The 19739-nt window shown below is 39.3% G+C and overlaps 1 protein-coding gene across 2 annotated transcripts in view; it reads left to right on the top strand.

The window, feature by feature from the left end:
• Positions 1-19739, top strand: part of LOC114250431 (HEAT repeat-containing protein 5B) — a 46190-nt gene that overhangs the window by 11504 nt on the left and 14947 nt on the right. For both annotated transcript variants that reach the window (XM_089728526.1, XM_028184296.2), the window contains exons 14-32: positions 1450-1586; positions 2914-3098; positions 4101-4195; positions 4563-4723; positions 4953-5127; positions 6875-7141; positions 7845-8034; positions 8952-9103; positions 10017-10155; positions 11278-11460; positions 12164-12282; positions 12926-13037; positions 13790-13971; positions 14643-14767; positions 15253-15373; positions 16050-16341; positions 16935-17099; positions 18388-18483; positions 19313-19436. In XM_089728526.1, coding sequence (XP_089584652.1) covers positions 1450-1586; positions 2914-3098; positions 4101-4195; positions 4563-4723; positions 4953-5127; positions 6875-7141; positions 7845-8034; positions 8952-9103; positions 10017-10155; positions 11278-11460; positions 12164-12282; positions 12926-13037; positions 13790-13971; positions 14643-14767; positions 15253-15373; positions 16050-16341; positions 16935-17099; positions 18388-18483; positions 19313-19436 — 3020 coding nt within the window. The remainder of the gene's footprint in view (positions 1-1449; positions 1587-2913; positions 3099-4100; positions 4196-4562; positions 4724-4952; positions 5128-6874; positions 7142-7844; positions 8035-8951; positions 9104-10016; positions 10156-11277; positions 11461-12163; positions 12283-12925; positions 13038-13789; positions 13972-14642; positions 14768-15252; positions 15374-16049; positions 16342-16934; positions 17100-18387; positions 18484-19312; positions 19437-19739) is intronic.

Below are 19739 nucleotides of genomic sequence, written 5' to 3'. Positions count from 1 at the left end.
GTGAAATGTTTAAAAATCATAATTATGAATTACTACGTGAAAACTAAAGGGGGAAAGGGGGGCTCTTGGCATATACTACGAGTGATCACCGAGGGGAGGGAGAGGTCGAAAAAACAAAAAAAATAGGTCACGTAGTATGGGTACGTTCCCTAACCTACAAATAAAAATATCCAACTCAGTTGACGACCTTGCCAGTTCGATATAGGTGCGACACATTCGGGTAATTGGATTATAATATGATATATTGTTTTTATAAATTAGCAATGCAAACAAATTAAACAACGTTATGTCGTAAAGTATGATCTAGCCGTAATGGGTGGTCCAGTACTTAGTGGCCCTGACTGTTGTGCCTAAGACCGTGCGTTTGATTCCCGCACCGTGCAAACATTCGTGTGATGAACAAGTTTGGTTGCTCTTTCTCTCGTATGTACTAGCGGATCCGACAGACGTTGTACTGCATACACAAAACGAATGAAATGAATGAATGAATGAATGAGACGTTCTACTGCATACACAAAACAAATGAAATGAATGAATGAATGAATGCATACAAAAAATAGTACATACTATTTTTTCTCCTACCAGGCCGAAAGTTCGTGGAGTACCGAGCCGGTGTCCAGGGGCGAAGCCCTGGCGGGGGGTAGGGGCGGAGCCTCCCATTCTCATAAAAAAACAATTTACCTGTTTTTTAATTTTTCAATAAACTACTACTAATTGAATAAGGACTGTCTGATGAACACATCTTTGTTTAATACTTCACTATTAAATTTTATTGCCTTTTGTTTATTTCACTTTTACACTAAACAAAATATTGCAAATTACCCGAGCACAACAATGGTGGAGAATTTTAGATGCGTAGAATTTTAGAGCAGACGTAGACACTAACGCGCATGCGCACTTGTCAGTACCCAGGGAGGAAAAGTTAGACTTTCTTCCCTGTACAGCGGGACGAAAACCGAACTTTCGGCGTAGGTAGGAGAAAAAAAACATTCTAATCGGTCCAGCCGTTTAGGAGGAGTTCAGTGTACACACATACAGTATAACTATATCTATAAAGATATAAGAAGATATATTTAAGTGTCTATATAATTAGTATGTATATCAGTCTCTGGTATCCATAACACAGGGAATCCTAATCTGGATTCGGATGGCGGTGGTGATTTATTGCCAGTTATGTATTATCTATACTAATATATAAATCTATAGTGGTTTTACGGATGTTCCGTTATAACTACTGAACCATGCATCCGATTGACTTGAAACTTGGTATCCATGTAGATAATATATGTAATTAATGGATAGGGTAATATTTATATCAGTGTTGGACTCCCTACACCAGTTGCAGGGGCGTTAATGATGAAAATCTTTGTGGGGGTGAGAAATAATAATGTTAATTTTAAATGCCCAGCGAAGCGGACGGGTACAGCTAGTTATTTATAATTCTGCCAGGTGACATTGGAGGGTCGTGCCGGCGCGTTGTCGGCGCTACACAGCCTGTTGATCCACTGTCCGTCGTTGGTCAACAGCGACGACACGGCGAAGCGTTTGACGCAGCCCATCGACGGTGCTATCGCTGTGCTCACCAAGTAAGAACTGATAGATTTTACGTTTTACAAAAAAAATTCGCACTGCTCGCCACCGGAGTAGAGTACATCCTTACTAACTGGAGCAACTACGGTCATTCACAGTGCGTTTCCAGAGGTCTTTTTACCACGTACCATCCGGCTATGGAATGAGCTCCCCTCCACGGTGTTTCCAGAGCGCTATGACATGTCCTTCTTCAAACGAGGCTTGTGGAAGGTATTAAGCGGTAGGTAGCAACTTGGTTCTGCCCCTGGCATTGCTAAAGTCCATGGGCGTCGGTAACCACTCACCATCAGGTGGGCCGTATGCTCGTCTGTCTACAAAGGCAATAAAAAGAGAAAAAAAAAACGTATTTTTCACATTTTTTCCCTACCGAATCACTAGTACCCTAAGGGGCAATTCCAGCTACGCTCGGACTGGTAGATGAGCTCACTGATCGACCTGAGAGAATTTGCTAATGCTGACATTAGCGAGAGCAGTGCTTCGCTACAACAAGATCGGAGTCGCGACCCACTGAGAAGATCCGGCGAGAAACCGGGTTATTGACATATTGTTTCTCGTGTGCGATAGATTCAGCAGTGATTTCGATTTTGTTTTCTCAAGGTATTGGTTCTCAAAGTGTCAGGAACTGTTTAATATGATCTAAGCTAGTTAAAAAATATTGTTTTTCGTTCACAACGAAAAAGCGCCTAAAAAAATATGAAGTTTTGTAAGATTATTATAATATACTGCCGAATGTAATGGAATAAAATTCACCTGTAACCCTCTTTATGCAGTACAAGTACCAAACAACCCCGTTCTAAGCAAAAAATAATAATAAAATTATTATTGATAAAATTGGTGGCATTAAAATTTTACTCAGACAATAAGAATAGTTTGTTATAAACACAACGAACAGTGCCGCTGTCGACTTCTTCGAAAGTGTTAAAGTATATGTGAGACAATGATTCAGATTTCGGCCTTGATTAATTAATATAATCAATAAATTAAAAAGAAGTTAAAGGCCAAATTTAACATTAGTCTTGAGTTATTTGGTGGTATTTATGGTTCAAAAACAAAGTATAATTGAATATGCAATTTCGAAAAGGGCACATCTCTGAAAATGTAAAATGTTCAGGAAATGAAAAAAAAACTGATTATTTTCTAAAGCAGTGTAAAATTTAAAATATTAACTTTTGAGATACATTTTAGTCTTAATTAGCAATTGAAAATTACTGGAATTATTATCTTAAATATCAGTATATACATTTAATTAGATATTTTATATTTGTGAGATATGCCCTTTTCGAAATTGCATATTCAATTATTATGTGATCGGTCTTGTTCTAGTGTGAACAGCGTGGTCCGCAGTTACGGCGGCGCACTGAAGGCCCCGGCGGCGTTGTTGCGGCTGCGACTGTACCAGGCGTGCGCGGCGCTGGGCGGCGCCGGGCCCTCCGCCGCGCCGCTGCTGCGACTCCTCGCCGCCGAGGTCGCCGGCGCCGCTGACCCGAGCGGGGCCAATGTCGCTACCGGTTAGACCAGTGCTTCTCAACCTTTTTTGTGCCATGCCCCACTGTAAAGTTTCTAAAACTTTTTTGGAACACAAAAATAATTTTTAAAAATCAAAAATAGATTTGTTCACTTAAGAAAAATAAATGATAGGTTTTAAGACGCAATCACTATGAAATTGTTATCAAAACACAGTAAGTAATATTTCAAAACATATAATAAAAAAAAGTGAAATTAAAATAATTTTAATACAGATTTTCTATATTAGTTTAGTGCTATTGTCTCCGTTTATTATCAAATTGCCCCTGTGGGCGTGGGCCCCACGTTGGGAAACACCGGGTTAGAATCAAATTAACTCATTCACCTAACTTTTGAAGTCGTCGTGGCCTAACGGATAAGACGTCCGGTGCATTCGTGTTGAGCGATGCACCGGTGTTCGAACCTCAGGCGGGTACCAATTTTTCTAATGAAGTACGTACTCAACAAATGTTCACGATTGACTTCCACGGTGAAGGAACATCGTGTAATAAAAACCAAGCCCGCAAAATTATAATTTGCGTAATCATTGGTGGTAGGACCTCTTGTGAGTCCGCACGAGTAGGTATCACCACCCCGCCTATTTCCGCCGTGAAGCAGTAATGCGTTTCGGTTCGAAGGGTGGGGTAGCCGTTGTAACTATACTGAGACCTTAGAACTTATATCTCGAGGTGGGTGGCGCATTTAAGTTGTAGATGTCTATGGGCTCCAGTAACCACTTAACACCAGGTGGACTGTGAGCTCGTCCATCCATCCAAGCAAAAAAAAAAAAACTTCATTTATCATAATATACTAATATAATCCATGAGCTCTGTTAATCAGTTGTTATATTAGACATCCGTAAATGTAAAACTATTGAAGACACAGTGCAGCTCATATTTTTAATCAGTGTTGTATTTAATGCAAATGCTAAGTAGATTATTACAGGATCACACAAATCAAATGCAAATAAAGATCTTTGAAAAATGTAAAATATTGAATTTGGACAGGTATGCTAAGGAATGCTATGCATCCACGTGACGTCATACTTCTTGGCGAAGAGGGTTGGATTTATGAAACCGATCATGCAGAGATTGAGGAACAAGTACGATCACAATATTTATAATATTATCGATATAGATTAGTTTAAAAATAATACTGTTTTAAAATAGTTCTCTTTCTTACTAACATAGCAGGACTCCGCGAATTCCTCATTTTAATGAACACCCAAACTAAGCCCTTGTCTACACTATAGGAATTACATTTTATTTATTTAAAACTAGTTGCCAACGTCATCAGTTAAACTGAAATACCTTGACAAATATGTACATAAGTGATCGATCCGCAGCGGGTTCAACCAAAATTTCTCCTGTCATTAGTCTTCTGTTATAAACTTTTTAAATCTGACGGGTTTTTGTCTCGCGAAATCATACGTTAAATTGGTTTATGTACCAAATATATTACTTTCGCAGCTCGTATCACCGCTGAGTGCAAGTGGATCAGGAGCATTAGAACACGATCCGTGTTGTCTGTACCGCGGCACTACGGGTGCGCAACCGCTGGGCGTCGCGGTTATAGACGCGTCCGTCGTACTGTTCCCGCAAGTATTCGCAAGAGCCGCTAATAAACACAGGTATAATTTAATTTTTAATTTATCGATAAAATCAGCGCAAAGGGATTTCGTCTAAAACTGTCTAAAATTGAAAACATGTTATAGCAAATACAAATCCACCATTGAGAATGTGAGGCTTTTAATTTTATAAACTGTAATAGGATTTTTTTTTAAATTATTATTATAAATATTGATTGTACGTTTTAACATAAATATTGTCTATATAATTATTATTATCTTATTTTTATAGACAACAAATGCTAGAACACTTCGCGGAATGCATTAAGATGTCTAAGGGTGGTCGCCAGGAAGCAATACAAGTGAATGTTTATACAGCTCTATTATTGGCTCTACGTACTTTAGCAGAGACTAAGACTTCCTTAGGACAAGATCCCGTGAAGAATATTGCCACAGAGTTGATTATTGTAAGTAGTGTTGGTGTCAATTCTTAATTTGTTTGTAGCTATTTATGTATTCATGGAATAAAGCTTTTTTTTTAAATACCAATTGTATAGTTGGTTTTGTAATATAAAGCTTTTTGTAAATCATTACTGTGGTATTTCTTTAAATAATTATGTATTTTAATAAATTGCCTAAAGACCTCGAAATTCCGAAGAGTAGTCAAAACCTACACAACAATCTAAACTTAGGCCAACCAGACGAGATAATAAACGTAAACAAGCGGACCGTTACTGAGTTACATTGCGATAGCGAGGGATTATTATCTCTGTCCTTATCACTCGTACACGCAGTTATGGCGTCAGTTGGTCGACAACAGCTGTCGTTGTGTGTTTCGTGGTACAGGAAAGCACTGAGTACCGCAGTTGTCAATATTTGGTCCGCCATTTTGTGAAAAAGTTCATTCCTGTTTGGATTGCGTTCGAAGTGATACATATTTTTTCGTTTCCGTATTTACTTGGTTTGTTGTTGGTATTATTCCGTTTTTGTTAGTTTTATTTTTGCTTTTTGCTGTTATTGTGAGTACTTAGTTGTTGATTTTAATTATGGAATCACAGCCTGGCGGAAAAGCAAGTATTCAAGAATGGCTGCGTAATAAATATCTAAGCTATGATGAAAAAGACGTAAAGGCAGAACTTTTAAAGAAAGTGAATGACGTAAAGGCGAACTACCAAAGTTATGCTGTGGATGAGCTTGCAAAAAAATTTAAGGTGGAAGTCCTAAGACTGCCACCTTATCATTGCGAGCTCAATCCCATTGAACTCGTATGGGCTGACATAAAGGGACACTTAGCTCGCAATAATACTACATTTAAATTTGAAGACATGAAAAAACTGCTACAAGAGGGGTCCAACGTGTATCTGCTGATAAATGGCGAAATTGTGTGGATCATGTTATAAAAGTCGAGGACAATTTTTATAGCAATATTGACAACATGATTGATAATACAATAGATAGTTTTATCATAAACACAGCTGACTCGGACTCTTCCGACGAATCATCCTTGTCTAGTACAGATGACAGCGATTAAAATTCGGACTTTGTAATAATTTATTTAAATAAAAATGTTTTTTACTCCTGAAACTTTGTTTACATTTTTTATCTCGTCTGGTTGGCCTTACTTTAGTCAGCAAGATGTTCCATATAAACTTAGTCATGTGTGTGTGCCGTTGTGTTCGATTCTAAACAAGATACATTTTTGTAGAATAGGGATCGCAGCGCATAAAATAAAATTTATACTGTTCCAAAATCTTCAATTATAATAATAATTAATTCGCCATCTTAATTTTTTTTATGTCTCTCATTCTCTTCTCCCTTTCTTACCGTTTTCTCTCACTCACATCTTAACGCTCCGCTCACTCTTTTCATTCGTTCCGTTCTTACCAATCCTACATTTTTATTCAAGACTAGCTGAGCCGGCAGACTTCGTAGTGCCTCAATCGATAAATAAAAGACCTAAGCTTGTGTATAAAATAAACTTAAACAAAAGCAATCCTTCCGACAGGGGGGACACATCAAAAAGAAAACAAAATTGTTATTTTTATTTAACTCCGAGCATTTTCATATTTATCTACCTTTCAAACCTTCTCTGGACTTTCACAAATAATTCAAGACCAAAATTAGCCAAATCGGTCCAGCCATTCTCGAGTTTTAGCGAGACTAACGAACAGCAATTCATTTTTATATACATAGATTAACGTGTCATGTTTCTAGAACGGTCTATCGGCGAACAGCGCCTCAGTACGAGCAGCTGCGGCATCGTGTGCCGGTCGACTCTGCGGCTGCATCACTGAAGCGGAAAGCCAAGCTCTAAGCGAGAAAGTGATAGCTTTAGCACGTACAGCCGCCAATCGATCAGTGCGGGCGGCTGCTGCAGCCGCTGCCGGCGCTGTACTTCGGGCTCGAGGCACCGCTTCAAGCGCTACAGCGCTGCCTGTGCTGAGAGCACTCGCACAGGATGCATCTTCTGTCGAGCTTCAGGTTATTGATACAACTTTTATTTTCAATAGATATGAAACGCTTTATTGTCCTGCCGTTTGTATATTAAATATATATTGTATTGTAAATATATATTATATGTATATTGTATAATAAATTTCATAAAACAGTATCATGACTTGCATTGTGCGCTGTTATCGCCAACAATTTCTTTAACTAAACTCCAACATCTTCTACATTGAATCACTACATAGTATAAAACAAAGTCGCTTTCTCTGTCCCTATATCCCTATGTATGATTAAATCTTTAAAAGTACGCAACGGATTTTGATGCGGTTTTTAATAGATAGAGTGATTGAAGAGGAAGGCTTATATGTATAATAACATCCATTAAATAGTGGAGAAATGCATAAATTACAGTTTCTGATGGGAAGCGAGGGCGGGTTGCTAGATGAAGATAAATTACTTTGTGTAAACGTAAATTTTTTTTATTTAAAATTATTAATCTTAAAAAATAAAACAATATTAAAATTAGATACTTTTAATTGATTAGTTTGCTGTGGTATTTTGCAAACTTATGAACTATTGAGGGTTTTAGCAAAAATATTGCTATCTATAATTTCATATAATTTTTACCGTCGAGTGTGTTTTCAGATATTTGGCAATTCTGCTAAACTTACCGGTAAAACTAACCGGTGTTGGTTATAGTATTGTGGCAACATTATTACTGAAATAAAATTTGTAGGTGTGGTCAGTACACGCATTGTCGGTGCTGGCGGACGCTTCGGGCCCGATGTTCCGAGCGCACGTCGAGTGGACGCTAGCGCTGGCGCTGAGGCTGATATTCGCCGCACCGCCTTACCATCACCTGCTCCTGCGCACCGTCGCCAGGCTGCTCGCCGCGCTCATCACTGTGCTCGGACCCGAGTTGCAAGGTCAGCGGATTTATTAATTAAATCACATATTGATTACGTGGTGTTAATTTTTACTAGAACTCATAAACAGCACAGGTAAATATTATCACTGAATAAAACAAGAAGTTATTTTGTGGTGTATATGTATTTCTTAAAGTCTTGCTTAAAGACTTTACTGGTGGTAGGGCCTCTTGTGAGTCCGCGCGGGTGGGTACCACCAACCTGCCTATTTCTGCCGTGAAGCAGTAATGCGTTTCGGTTTGAAGGGTGGGGCAGCCGTTGTAACTATACTGAGAGCTTAGAACTTATATCTCGAGGTGGGTGGCGCATTTATGTTGTAGATGTCTATGGGCTCCAGTAACCACTTAACACTAGGTGGGCTGTGAGCTCTTCCACCCATCTAAGCAATAAAAAAAAAGCGATATGACAGTATACGTGTTATGCGATAATTGACGGGAAGTCTCAAATATTCAAACAGCCAAAGTAGTCTAGTCAACAAGTTCAAAAATGTGAAAAATAGAGATAAAGGTCCTAAAAATATGAGGTCCTATTAATATTTTTCCAGTTATTAACAAAAAACTAAATATTTTTTTCCCCATCCTATTTTGTTAATAACAATTGCAATTTTTTACCTGCACTAAAATCCTTCAAAAACATTTTTTTAGAGGTGATTCCGAATCCAATGAGCTATCGCTCATATTTTTAGGACCTTTATCTTTATTTTTCACGTTTTTGAACTTGTTGACTAGACTAAAGGGAATTTTGACATAGTCTCTAATTTTAATGCCACCAAATGAAACTGTGATATGACGCGACGTGATATATGATGTGATAATATACACGAGTGCTCAAGAAGACTTGACACATTTGACTGAAGAACTAAAATTTTGGTTTGACTAACAACACTTCTTAAACCGGTTAACTTTATTTTCCCGTAGTGGTGGCGGTGAGTCGATTCGTTTGCGCGTGCTCGGCGCTGCTGGAGGGCGGCGGCGGCGGCGCGCGCGCCGAGGCCATCGGCTGTCTCCAGCAGCTGCAGATGTTCGCGCCGGCGCACATCAACCTGCACACTCTCGTGCCCAAACTCTGTGTAAGTACACTCGAGGTCACTTTAAAATAAAAAAAATCCTCTTCATAAGGAAAAAATTCGTTTGAACTCTTGTAAGATTACGGACCTATGGAACCTCTCTTTACAGTACTTTACCGTGAAGATCATGATCGCCTGTGCCTTTGGAATGAAGTTTCTTATCGCGCGTTGCGAAAGGGGGCTAGACGGAAAAAATTAAGACCAAAACTTATAACGACACTTTTTGCTATAGTTGTAAGCCGTGCGGCGTGCACGTGTTTCTCTCTCTCTCCCCCCCCTCCCCCCTCCCCCCTCCCCCCTCTCACTCTCATAGAAAACAAGCCAGTTATTTTTGTTTCATCTTTCTATTTCGCATTGAACAGTGGTGTCGCGACGATTATTTTTGTTGAGTGCATACAGGTTTTTTGTACATAATAAATAATAAAAAATATTATTATAACTAAAATAAATATTTTTTTATTAAGATTCCTTCACCAATTAATCGAAAGGAACTTCGTTCCATCCGGGTGTCAAGAGACACCTCTCAAGTGTTAATTTAATATTTCGCTAAGTACCGTATTAAATGAACTTGAGTGATTCGGTGCAATAGTTAGATAGTTCGCGTTTGATTCCCATATCGGTACAACAGTTGTGTGATAAATTAGGTGTGTTTGATGTTTGTCTTAAAGTTTATATATTCTATTAATGTATGCTAATGTGTATATCAGATATTACTTTCTGGTTTCCATATAAGAAATCCTAGTTTAAGACCATATGATTGAGAATTTGTTTCAGAAATTTTTAAGACCGGTGTTAAGATAATGCAATGAAAATAATAAAGGCGAGATTAAAACTCGCTAAAACCGCAGACGATACTACGATCCTTAAGATTTTTTCGTAATACGGTTATTTTAATAGATGTTATTATCGTTGACAGCACGACTTATCGAACCCGGAGCTGACGGTACGTCGGGCGGCGCTCTGCTGCCTCCGACAACTGTCTCAGAAGGAAGCTTTAGAAGTTTGTCGGTACGCGTTGCTCGCGAAAGATCACGTACCCGCCAAACCGTACTGTGGTAAGCTCACTAGAAATTTCCATCTTCAGTATTCATGACCTTACATAATAATATGTCAAGAATACTACTGTTGAAATACTGGCTAGTTGAAGTTTTAAAATAATCTTGGACACTACAAGACTGAGATAAATTTTATGATACATATTCAATGTTGTTTTGTAATCGACAGAAGAATTAATTAAGCCACACTTCTTATAAAGATCGATAAAATTTCTGATTCATTATTTTTTTAACCGGTAACACTACAGCTCGTAAAAGCCATCCATATTTTAGTAGTCATAAAGAAATTTATTAAAACAATTATTAACGGTTTAAAAATACTAAAATTCTGCGCACTCTTTATCTATATTCTCTTGTAAGTCTGGGAAATTTCATTCTCCTCCGTCCGCGAAATTTTCGTAAAAAGGGGTACAAAGTTTTTGTTCACGTTATTTTTTTAAGGGATTTTATGACCTGGTAACTAAGACCTTTAAGTCATGTCTTATTTTAATTTATTTTCTTATTTTTATGAAAAATTATGAAATGAAATGAAGATGATTGATTTGAGACATTAATCAACTGGGATGAAATCAAATGAAATGAGATGAGATGATATGGGATGAAATATAATCTCAGTAAAATGGTGGTCATCTACTGAGACTTTTTTATTGGACTTTTTGGAGGATCCCCAGAAGTGACGTCCAGCGGCTTTGTTTCATTTTCCCACATTTGTGCACTTTTACAGACATTAAACAGTTAATAAACCACCGTTATTACACATTTAAACCTGAAAAAACACTAAATAGACAAAATAAAACAAATCACACAACTTCACTCCTCGTGTTCCCGCCAAAAAGTCCCTTGTTCACGTATTAATATATAGATAACACATAATCTATACTAATCTATATCTATACTAATATATAAATCTACAGGGGTTTTTACGGATGTTCCGTTATAACTACTGAACCGATTGACTTGAATCTTGGTATCCATATAGAAAATACATGTAGTTAATGGATAGGCTAATATTTATATGAGTGTTGGACTCTCTAATAATAATGACAATAAATAATAATGTTAGTTTTAAATGTTCAGCGAAGCGGGCGAGTACGGCTAGTATTATATAGTTTTGTCCTCCAGGTGTAGTGATAACGGACACCGGTCTGCCGGGAGCCCTGTTCGCGTTCCTGGACATCGAGCGAGACGAGACCGCGCTGTCGTACGCTAAAGACACGCTGACCTGCTGCCTGTTGGCGGCTGCTTCCTCGAACACGATCAGAGACTGGATCGTTCTCGCCAAACGAGTACTCACTGTACGGCTGGGTGAGTTATTCCATGTTGGAAATCATTTTTTCTGTTTTTTTTTATTGCCCTTGTAGGCAGACGAGCATACGGCCCACCTGATGGTGAATGGTTACCGTCGCCCATGGGCTTCAGCAATGCCAGGGGCGGAGCCTGGCCACTGCCTACCGCTTAATACTCTCCACAAGCCTCGTTTGCAGAAGGACATGTCATAGCGCTCGAAAAGATCTCACGCACTGTGGATGACCGGAGTGGCTCCAGGTAGTATGGATGAACTCTACTCCAGGCCGACTTTAAGGGTCGGTGTCAACGTTGCTATTGCTACGCGAACCTCAATCGAGTGTTGCAGATACTGTGATCTTGTTTCGAAGGCTACAGCTGCTTATATTCAGACTGCATTTCTTTACATGGGCAGCAGTACCCAGTGTGTTGGCTGCTCTTTAAACAATTTAATGGCTTCTATATTTCATGAAAATGTAAAAAGTTAATATGAAACATAATAAAATTATTGAAAAAGTGTAAGGAATGTCAAATCATTATTTTTCATAAAGATGCATTTAATGTTGTCGATTCTTAATTTTTTGATCTAGCCAGTAAGGAAATAAATAAATTGAATGCATTATGTTACTTTTTAATATCATTACAATTTTGCCTGCTCGGTTGCTTCTCTTAGAGTGTATATTTCGTTAAAGGTGTAAATGAGGGTAATTGAATGTTTTCGTAGAGGACAGCAACAACGCTGACACGGATTTCGACGCGGAAGGCGACGACGACCAGGCGGAGTTCCACGCGGACACGGATCAGTCGACACACCCGGCCGTGCAGTCCCGGTGGCCGACGCGTGTACGTGAATTTATATTGCTTAGGTTGGTTGGTGGACGAGCTCACGGCCCACTTAGTGTTGAGCGGTTGCCGGAGCCCATAGACAGAGCCCATAGACATCTACAACGTAAATGCTGCCACCTACCTTGAGTTATAAGTTCTAAGGTATCAGTATAGTTACAACGGCTACCCCACCCTTCAAACCGAAACTGCTTCACGGCAGAAATAAGCAGGGTGGTGGTACCTACCCGTGCGGACTTACAAGAGGTCCTACCGCTAGTAATTACGCAAATTATAATTTTGCGGGTTTGATTTTTACTACACGATGTTATTCCTTCACCGTGGAAGTTAAACGTGAACATTTGTTAAGTACGTATTTCATTAGAAAAAATGATACTTGCCCGCGGGATTCGAACACTGATCCAACATTCGGACGTCTTATTATTTAAGCCAACACGACTTCGAAATGATATGATATGATGATTGCAACACCCCCGTGCTCTTCCCTCATGTGACAGTGTCTGAAGCCCATATATTCCTGTCTTACGTTCTAGATTTTGTGTTACCCCGTTCAGTTTCTGGTTATGGTTGTAAAGATATTGGCAGCTATGTATAATAATATTTTTTTTTCTAAAAAATAAACCGTAACATAATTGTTGTATAGGTTTTCGCAATGGAGTGTATACAGAAGATAATGGGCGCTTGTGAATCAACCGGCGATAACGCACATTTTGATCTTGTCAAGGCAAAGGAGAAACAAACCGCGGAACTTAATAGTGAGTAAAACGTTTATATATTCAAAATTATTTTTTATTAGTCTGAGAGACAATGCAACACACAGGATGTGGTTGTATAACAATAGTGTCAAAAGAAAAGAAAAAAAAACCGACTAAAATTCTACTTTTTGGCACTTTGCATAATATACAACCATTGGGAAATTGACTTAAAACTGTTTTATTTGATAACTGTAGTTGTATAATCTACGAATGGTATATCTACTTAGTTAATATGTATTCATTTTTTTAATCTGTGGCAACTACCTATTGATTGCGGTGTATTTTTTTGACTAATAACCGCCCGAAAGTAATATATTAAATACGCCACTCTTGTAACTGTCAATAATTTTGTTGTCGAAGCACGTTGCTGATAACTCTGTTTCTATAACCATTCGCCACGTACCATCCGGCTATGGAATGAGCTCCCCTCCACGGTGTTTCCCGAGCGCTGTGACATGTCCTTCTTCAAACGAGGCTTGTGGAGAGTATTAAGCGGTAGGCAGCAGTTTGGCTCTGCCCTTGGCATTGCTGAAGTATGGACTTCATGGGGGCGACGGTAACCACTCACCATTAGGTGGGCCGTATGCTCGTTTGCCTATAAGGGCAATAAAAAAAAAATTACGAAGCGTGTTGCGGATAATAACATGTGCTTTTGGGTTATTAAACTAGCTTGCATTTTGATTTAATAAATTTATAAAGTATGCGGTTTTAGTTTTAAGAAACACGTAAATGATTTTGAATTTTGTTGTCAGGTGACTATTTATCGTTCCATCTGTCGGATTTGGTTCGCATGGCGTTCGTCGGCGCCACCGGTGAGTCTGACGCGCTGCGTCTCTGCGGTCTGCGCACGTTGCAGATGATCATACAGCAGTACGCGCGGGCGCCCGAACCGGACTTCCCCGGACATCTGCTGCTGGAACAGTACCAAGCTCAGGTCGGTGAACACACGGACGAGAGTCGGTCTGCCTATTTAGAATAGTGAAAACGTTGAAAAAGCAATCTATTTTTTTTTCCTTACCTACCCTGAGAGCCTTGAGAGGCTATATCAGCGTAGCCTTAACTAGTAGGTGAGCTCACGGGGTTCAAACCTGATGACGTTGCTAACACGAACCCTAGCAAGAGCCGTGCTTCGTAGAATCTACCACCGGAAAGGAAACGCGACCCACTGAGAAGATCCGGCGAGAAACTCAGTGGGCTGTGTTAATTTAATTTATATTCTTAATTTTATGAAAAATGATAAATTGGAGTGAAATGAAATGATGATTAATTTGAGACATTAATCAACTGGAATGAAATCAAATGAAATGAGATGATATGGGATGAAATATAATCTTAGTAAAATGGTGGTCATTTACTGAGATTTTTTCAGTGTACTTTTTGGAGGATCCCGAGAAGTTACGTCCAGCTGCTTTGTTACATTTTCCCACATTTGTGCACTTTCACAGCAATTAACAGTTAATAAACCACCGTTATTACACATTGACAAACCTGAAAAAAACACTAAATAGACAAAATAAAACAAATCACACAACTTCACTCCTCGCGTTCCCGCCAAAAAGTCCTGTAGCATTTACGTTTGAAAATAACCTTATATTATCTGTGCAGGTGGGTGCGGCGGTTCGTCCCGCGTTCGCGGGCGACACGGCGTCGCACGTGACGGCGGCCGCGTGCGACGTGTGCTCCGCCTGGATCGGCTGCGGGGTCGCCAGGGACATCAACGACCTCAGGCGGTACGAGCGAACTTAAACACACATAAACACTATGGTTTTTTTGCTCAGAATTAAACAATTATGCTATACCATGTCTCCACGGTCTACATGAAAAATACAACCATCATTGACGCTCCTAAGTTTCATAGAACTAAATAAATGATTACGAGATAACATGAGTGCGTGTGGTCTGAGTCTTAATAGTATTGTATTAGAGCTTGTATTAGAGTCGTTCTACCCTTCAAATAGGGCGGTGCCACGTTCCATCACAATACGTCCTACAAGTAATCGACTTTTTCAATAACTTGTAGAACTTAGTGAATCTCCTCAAAATTATTGTATCGTTTAATTTGAGTCTGTTGAAGTACCATGGAGTATAAAAGAAAAGAAAAAGTGTAATTGGGAAACAATGATCATATTTATTTAGATATATACGCCTACACTGCACCGACACATAAATCTCGTCGTTTAGCTAACCAAGCTTAATTTAAAGAGTTTGTTCACAGAGTTCACCAGCTGCTCGTCTCAAGTCTGGACAAACTGAACACTAAAGGCAACACCACACTCATCTACAACGAAAGTATGGCCACATTGGAAAAGCTATCCATATTAAAGGCCTGGGCTGAGGTATGTGTGTGTAGACATAGTTTCTTAATTAGGCCTCTTAGTTAAAACGATTACGTAAACTAAATTTTAATGAAAGGTTTTTCGTGAGGAATAATATTTTTTTAATTTGTTTTTGTTGCTTAGATTGGTGGACGGGCTCACAGCCCACCTGGTGTTAAGTGGTTACTGGATCCCATAAACATCTACAACGTAAATCCGCCACCCACCTTGAGATATAAGTTCTAAGGTCTCAGTATAGTCACAACGGCTGCCCCACCCTTCAAACCGAAACGCATTACTGCTTCACGGCAGAAATAGGCAGGGTGGTGGTACCTACCCGCGCGGCCTCACAAGAGGTCCTACCACCAGTAATTACGCAAATTATAATTTTACGGGTTTCATTTTTATTACACGATGTTATTTCTTCACCGTGGAAGTCAATCGTGAACAGTTGTTGAGTACGTATTTCATTAGAAAAATTGGTACCCGCCTGCGGGATTCGGACACCGGTGCATCGCTTCAACACGAATGCACCGGACGTTTTATCCGTTAGCCCACGACGACTTCAATTCAAGGCTGAAATTGTGTAATGCTTGTCTAAAATATTAAATGAATTTTTCAGTATTCATTTTAGTTCCCTCTCTTTCTCTCTTTGCTCGCGCTCTTTTTAATTTGACTATCGATATTGTTTTGCTAGGTATACATCGTGGCGATGGTGAGCAACAACAGCGCTCCGGGCAGCTACGTGAAGCAACTCGACAGCAAACCCTCGAACAATGGAGCTGAACTGGCCAAATGGCGCAACCAAGTTCTCCGGGACAACAACGAGATTGACAACGCCGGTCCCGGTAGCGCCGAAGACGACGAGTACGGCGAATTCGAATCTAAAGGCGAGAGTCTACTGAGGCTGGTCGAACCGCAACTGGAGAGCTTGGGCGAGAATTGGATCGCGGCTTTAAAGGATCATGCGCTACTCAGTCTGCCGTCTGGTGAGTTTATGGATAGCTTACTGCTGGTAGGAAGTCTCGTGAGTCTAGTAGAGTAAGTACCACTACCCTGCCTATTTCTGTCGTGAAGCGGTAATCCGTTTCGGTTTGAAGGTTGAAGCAGCCGTTGTACTGCTAAAAGTGAGATTTTACAACTCATGTCTCAAGGTAGGTGGTGGCATTTACGTTGTAGATGTCTGTGGGCTCTGGTAACAACTTAACATCAGGTGGACTGTGAGCTTGTCCATCCATCTAAGCAATAAAAAAAAGATGAGAATATGGCCCGATGATTAGTAATCACGATCCTTAAAATGTATGAGGCATGGTCAAACATGCCACTAAGGATACTTCTCAAACTTCATTTGAAGATACTAGTTTAAAATGGATGCCATTCTTGAAGACACGTACGTTATTCCATTATAAAGATTGGTATTGATGTTAGATCACCGGGACAATGGCGTTGCTTGACACGCTTACACCGGACGTCCGAAAAAAACTAAAACAATGACAAATTTCGTTGATGTGTTGTTAGAAGACCCGAACGAAGCCGGAGAGGGCCGCTAGTAAGTTATAAAGATATGATTATTTGTATGCAGAGTTCGCGTCGCAGCTCCCGCACGGCGGCGGCGCGTTCTACTCGGCGGAGACGGCGGAGGCGTCGCGCGCGCACTACGGGCACGCCTGGCCCTCCCTGCTCTACGCGGCGTCTCTACGGTTCAACGCAGACATCGACTATGTACCGAATAACGAAACTAGTCATGGTAATTTTGTTTCTATATTTGTCTTGTTTTTTACTGGTGGTAGGACCTCTTGTGAGTCCGCACGGGTAAGTATCACCACCCCGCCTATTTCTGCCGTGAAGCAGTTATGCTTTTCGGTTTCAAGGGTGGGGTAGCCGTTGTAACTATACTGAGACCTTGGAACTTATATCTCAGGGCGGGTGGCGCATTTACGTTGTAGATGTCTATGGGCTCCAGTAACCACTTAACACCAGGTGGGCTGTGGGCTCGTCTACCCGTCTAAGCGATAAAAAAATCTTTAAATTACTAACTCACGCGCGTGATATTAAATTCAAGTTTTAGTGGTAAAACTAAAGCTCATCGATAATTATTAAACAAAGTCGTCGTGGCCTAAGGGATAAGACGTCCGGTGCATCCCAGGCGGGTACCAATTTTTCTAATGAAATACGTACTCAATAAATTTTGACTGACTTTGATTTTGATTGACTCCCGCGGTGAAGGAATAACATCGTATAATAAAAATCAAACCCGTAAAATGATAATTTGCGTAATTATTGGTAGTAGGACCTCTTGTGGGTCCGCGCGGGTAGGTACTATCACCCTGCCTATTTCTACCGTGAAGCAGTAATGCATTTCGGCTTGAAGGGTTGGGCGTGAAGATTCAGCGAGGCACTGCTCTTGCTAGGGTTAGTGTTAGCAATTTTCTGAGGTTGAGCCCATGAGCTCACCTACCGGTCCGCGCGATTTTGGAATAGCCCCCTAGAGTGCCCACGATTAGGTAGGGACAAAAAGACAAACTTGAGAAAATGGTACTTGTTTTGTCTTTTACCACATTTATACACATACATACTTGAACAACACTCAAAAGCTTCTAGACAGATTCTCTTCGAATTTACATTTAAAATCTGGTTTTGCCAAGGGTGACATTAACTACAGTAATTAGAAGTTTCTTTCGCTACTGAAGGCAACTAATATCATTAAGTTGACCTTCTTGACTAGTATGAAATTGCAATTACATTGGTTAATCTCCTAAAAAATTAAGCTACCATACAATCTGAGCTATGTGCAAACACATAAATAAAACTTATCGTATTATTTAAATATGTTAATAAAACTTGAAAATATCTGTATATGGTTATGTAATAATACATTATTAAAACAGCTTTAGTTGATTGCAATAATTGGTTAAAAATAAAAACCTAACATGCTAGATCACATGTTGCTTTTGAATAACAGTTTTTTTTTTGGTAATGTCGTCAACTGCGGTAAAATATTTAGGTAAGATTAATTGAAATACTTTTTATTTTAGAATCGGAACCAAACACAGATAACAAGTCTTCGAGAACAGAAAATGGAAACTTTGAATTCTTCGAACCGGTCGATGAGAGATTCCATCTTTTATTTGGTAAGAATTATTTCAGGGCAATGTCATGTTTGTAGTTTACATCTTGATTATTTAAAAACATTGTGAGAATTGTGAATTAGGTACATCAACAGAGATCCTGTCATCAGACATTCTTAGCTACTCACTTAATTCTTAGTTACAATATGTGACCTTGCTCGTTAGCGAAGCCCGCTATAGAAAGCAGAGTATTATATACACTTGACATTGGCGAAATCTAAACTTAGGCCAACCAGACGAGATAATAAACGTAAACAAGCGGACCGTTACTGAGTTACATTGCGATAGCGAGGGATTATTATCTCTGTCCTTATCACTCGTACGCGCAGTTATGGCGTCAGTTGGTCGACAACAGCTGTCGTTGTGTGTTTCGTGGTACAGGAAAGCACTGAGTACCGCAGTTGCCAACATTTGGTCCGCCATTTTGTGAACAAGTTCATTCCTGTTTGGATTGCGTTCGACATATTTTTTCGTTTCCGTATTTTGAAATTGTGTGGATCATGTTATAATATAAAAGTAGAGGGCAATTTTTATAGCAATATTGACAACATGATTGATACAATAGATAGTTTTATCATAAACACAGCTGACTCGGACTCTTCCGACGAATCATCTTTGTCTAGTACAGATAACAGCGATTAAAATTCGAACTTGGTAATAATTTATTTCAATAAAAATGTTTTTTACTCCTGAAACTGTTTACATTTTTTATCTCGTCTGGTTGGCCTTACATTAAAAGGAAACGCTATAAACATTAGAGATAGATAGATAGAGAATTGTGAACAGAAAATACGATAAAATTATTTAAATTAATCAGAGTGTATGATTTTAGGTATATGCATGGAGGCGTTATGCGCCCAACGCGACATGAGCGAGGAAAATACGATATCTGTTTTGCTCTCGCTGGTCACCCTACTCGACGCTCCCGACAACAGAGCCAGGCTACTCAGAGACAAGTGGGTTTGGAATACATTTGACATGTACAATCTGAATACAAACGTACATTTTTTTGTGTACTACCCGTTTTTAATGTTAAAAATAACTTTAGATTAATTTCCTTTTAATGTATCATTGTGTTTTATAATCAATCTAAATAATTACTTATCACCGTAACACAAGAATTTTGTATTCAAAATTAAATGTTAATATATTAATATCATATGATAATAATAATAAATAATTTGTACCATTTCGAGGGTTGGAACGCTATTTGGTTTAAGCGACATTTTTGGAACTTCACAAGAGGGCCATAAAAAGTT

The sequence above is a fragment of the Bombyx mandarina genome, chromosome 07, assembly GCF_030267445.1.
Source record: "Bombyx mandarina strain Sakado chromosome 07, ASM3026744v2".
Classification (NCBI taxonomy): domain Eukaryota; kingdom Metazoa; phylum Arthropoda; class Insecta; order Lepidoptera; family Bombycidae; genus Bombyx; species Bombyx mandarina.
Note: the sequence above shows the minus strand (reverse complement) of the source record. Positions and strands in the feature narration are given on the sequence as shown.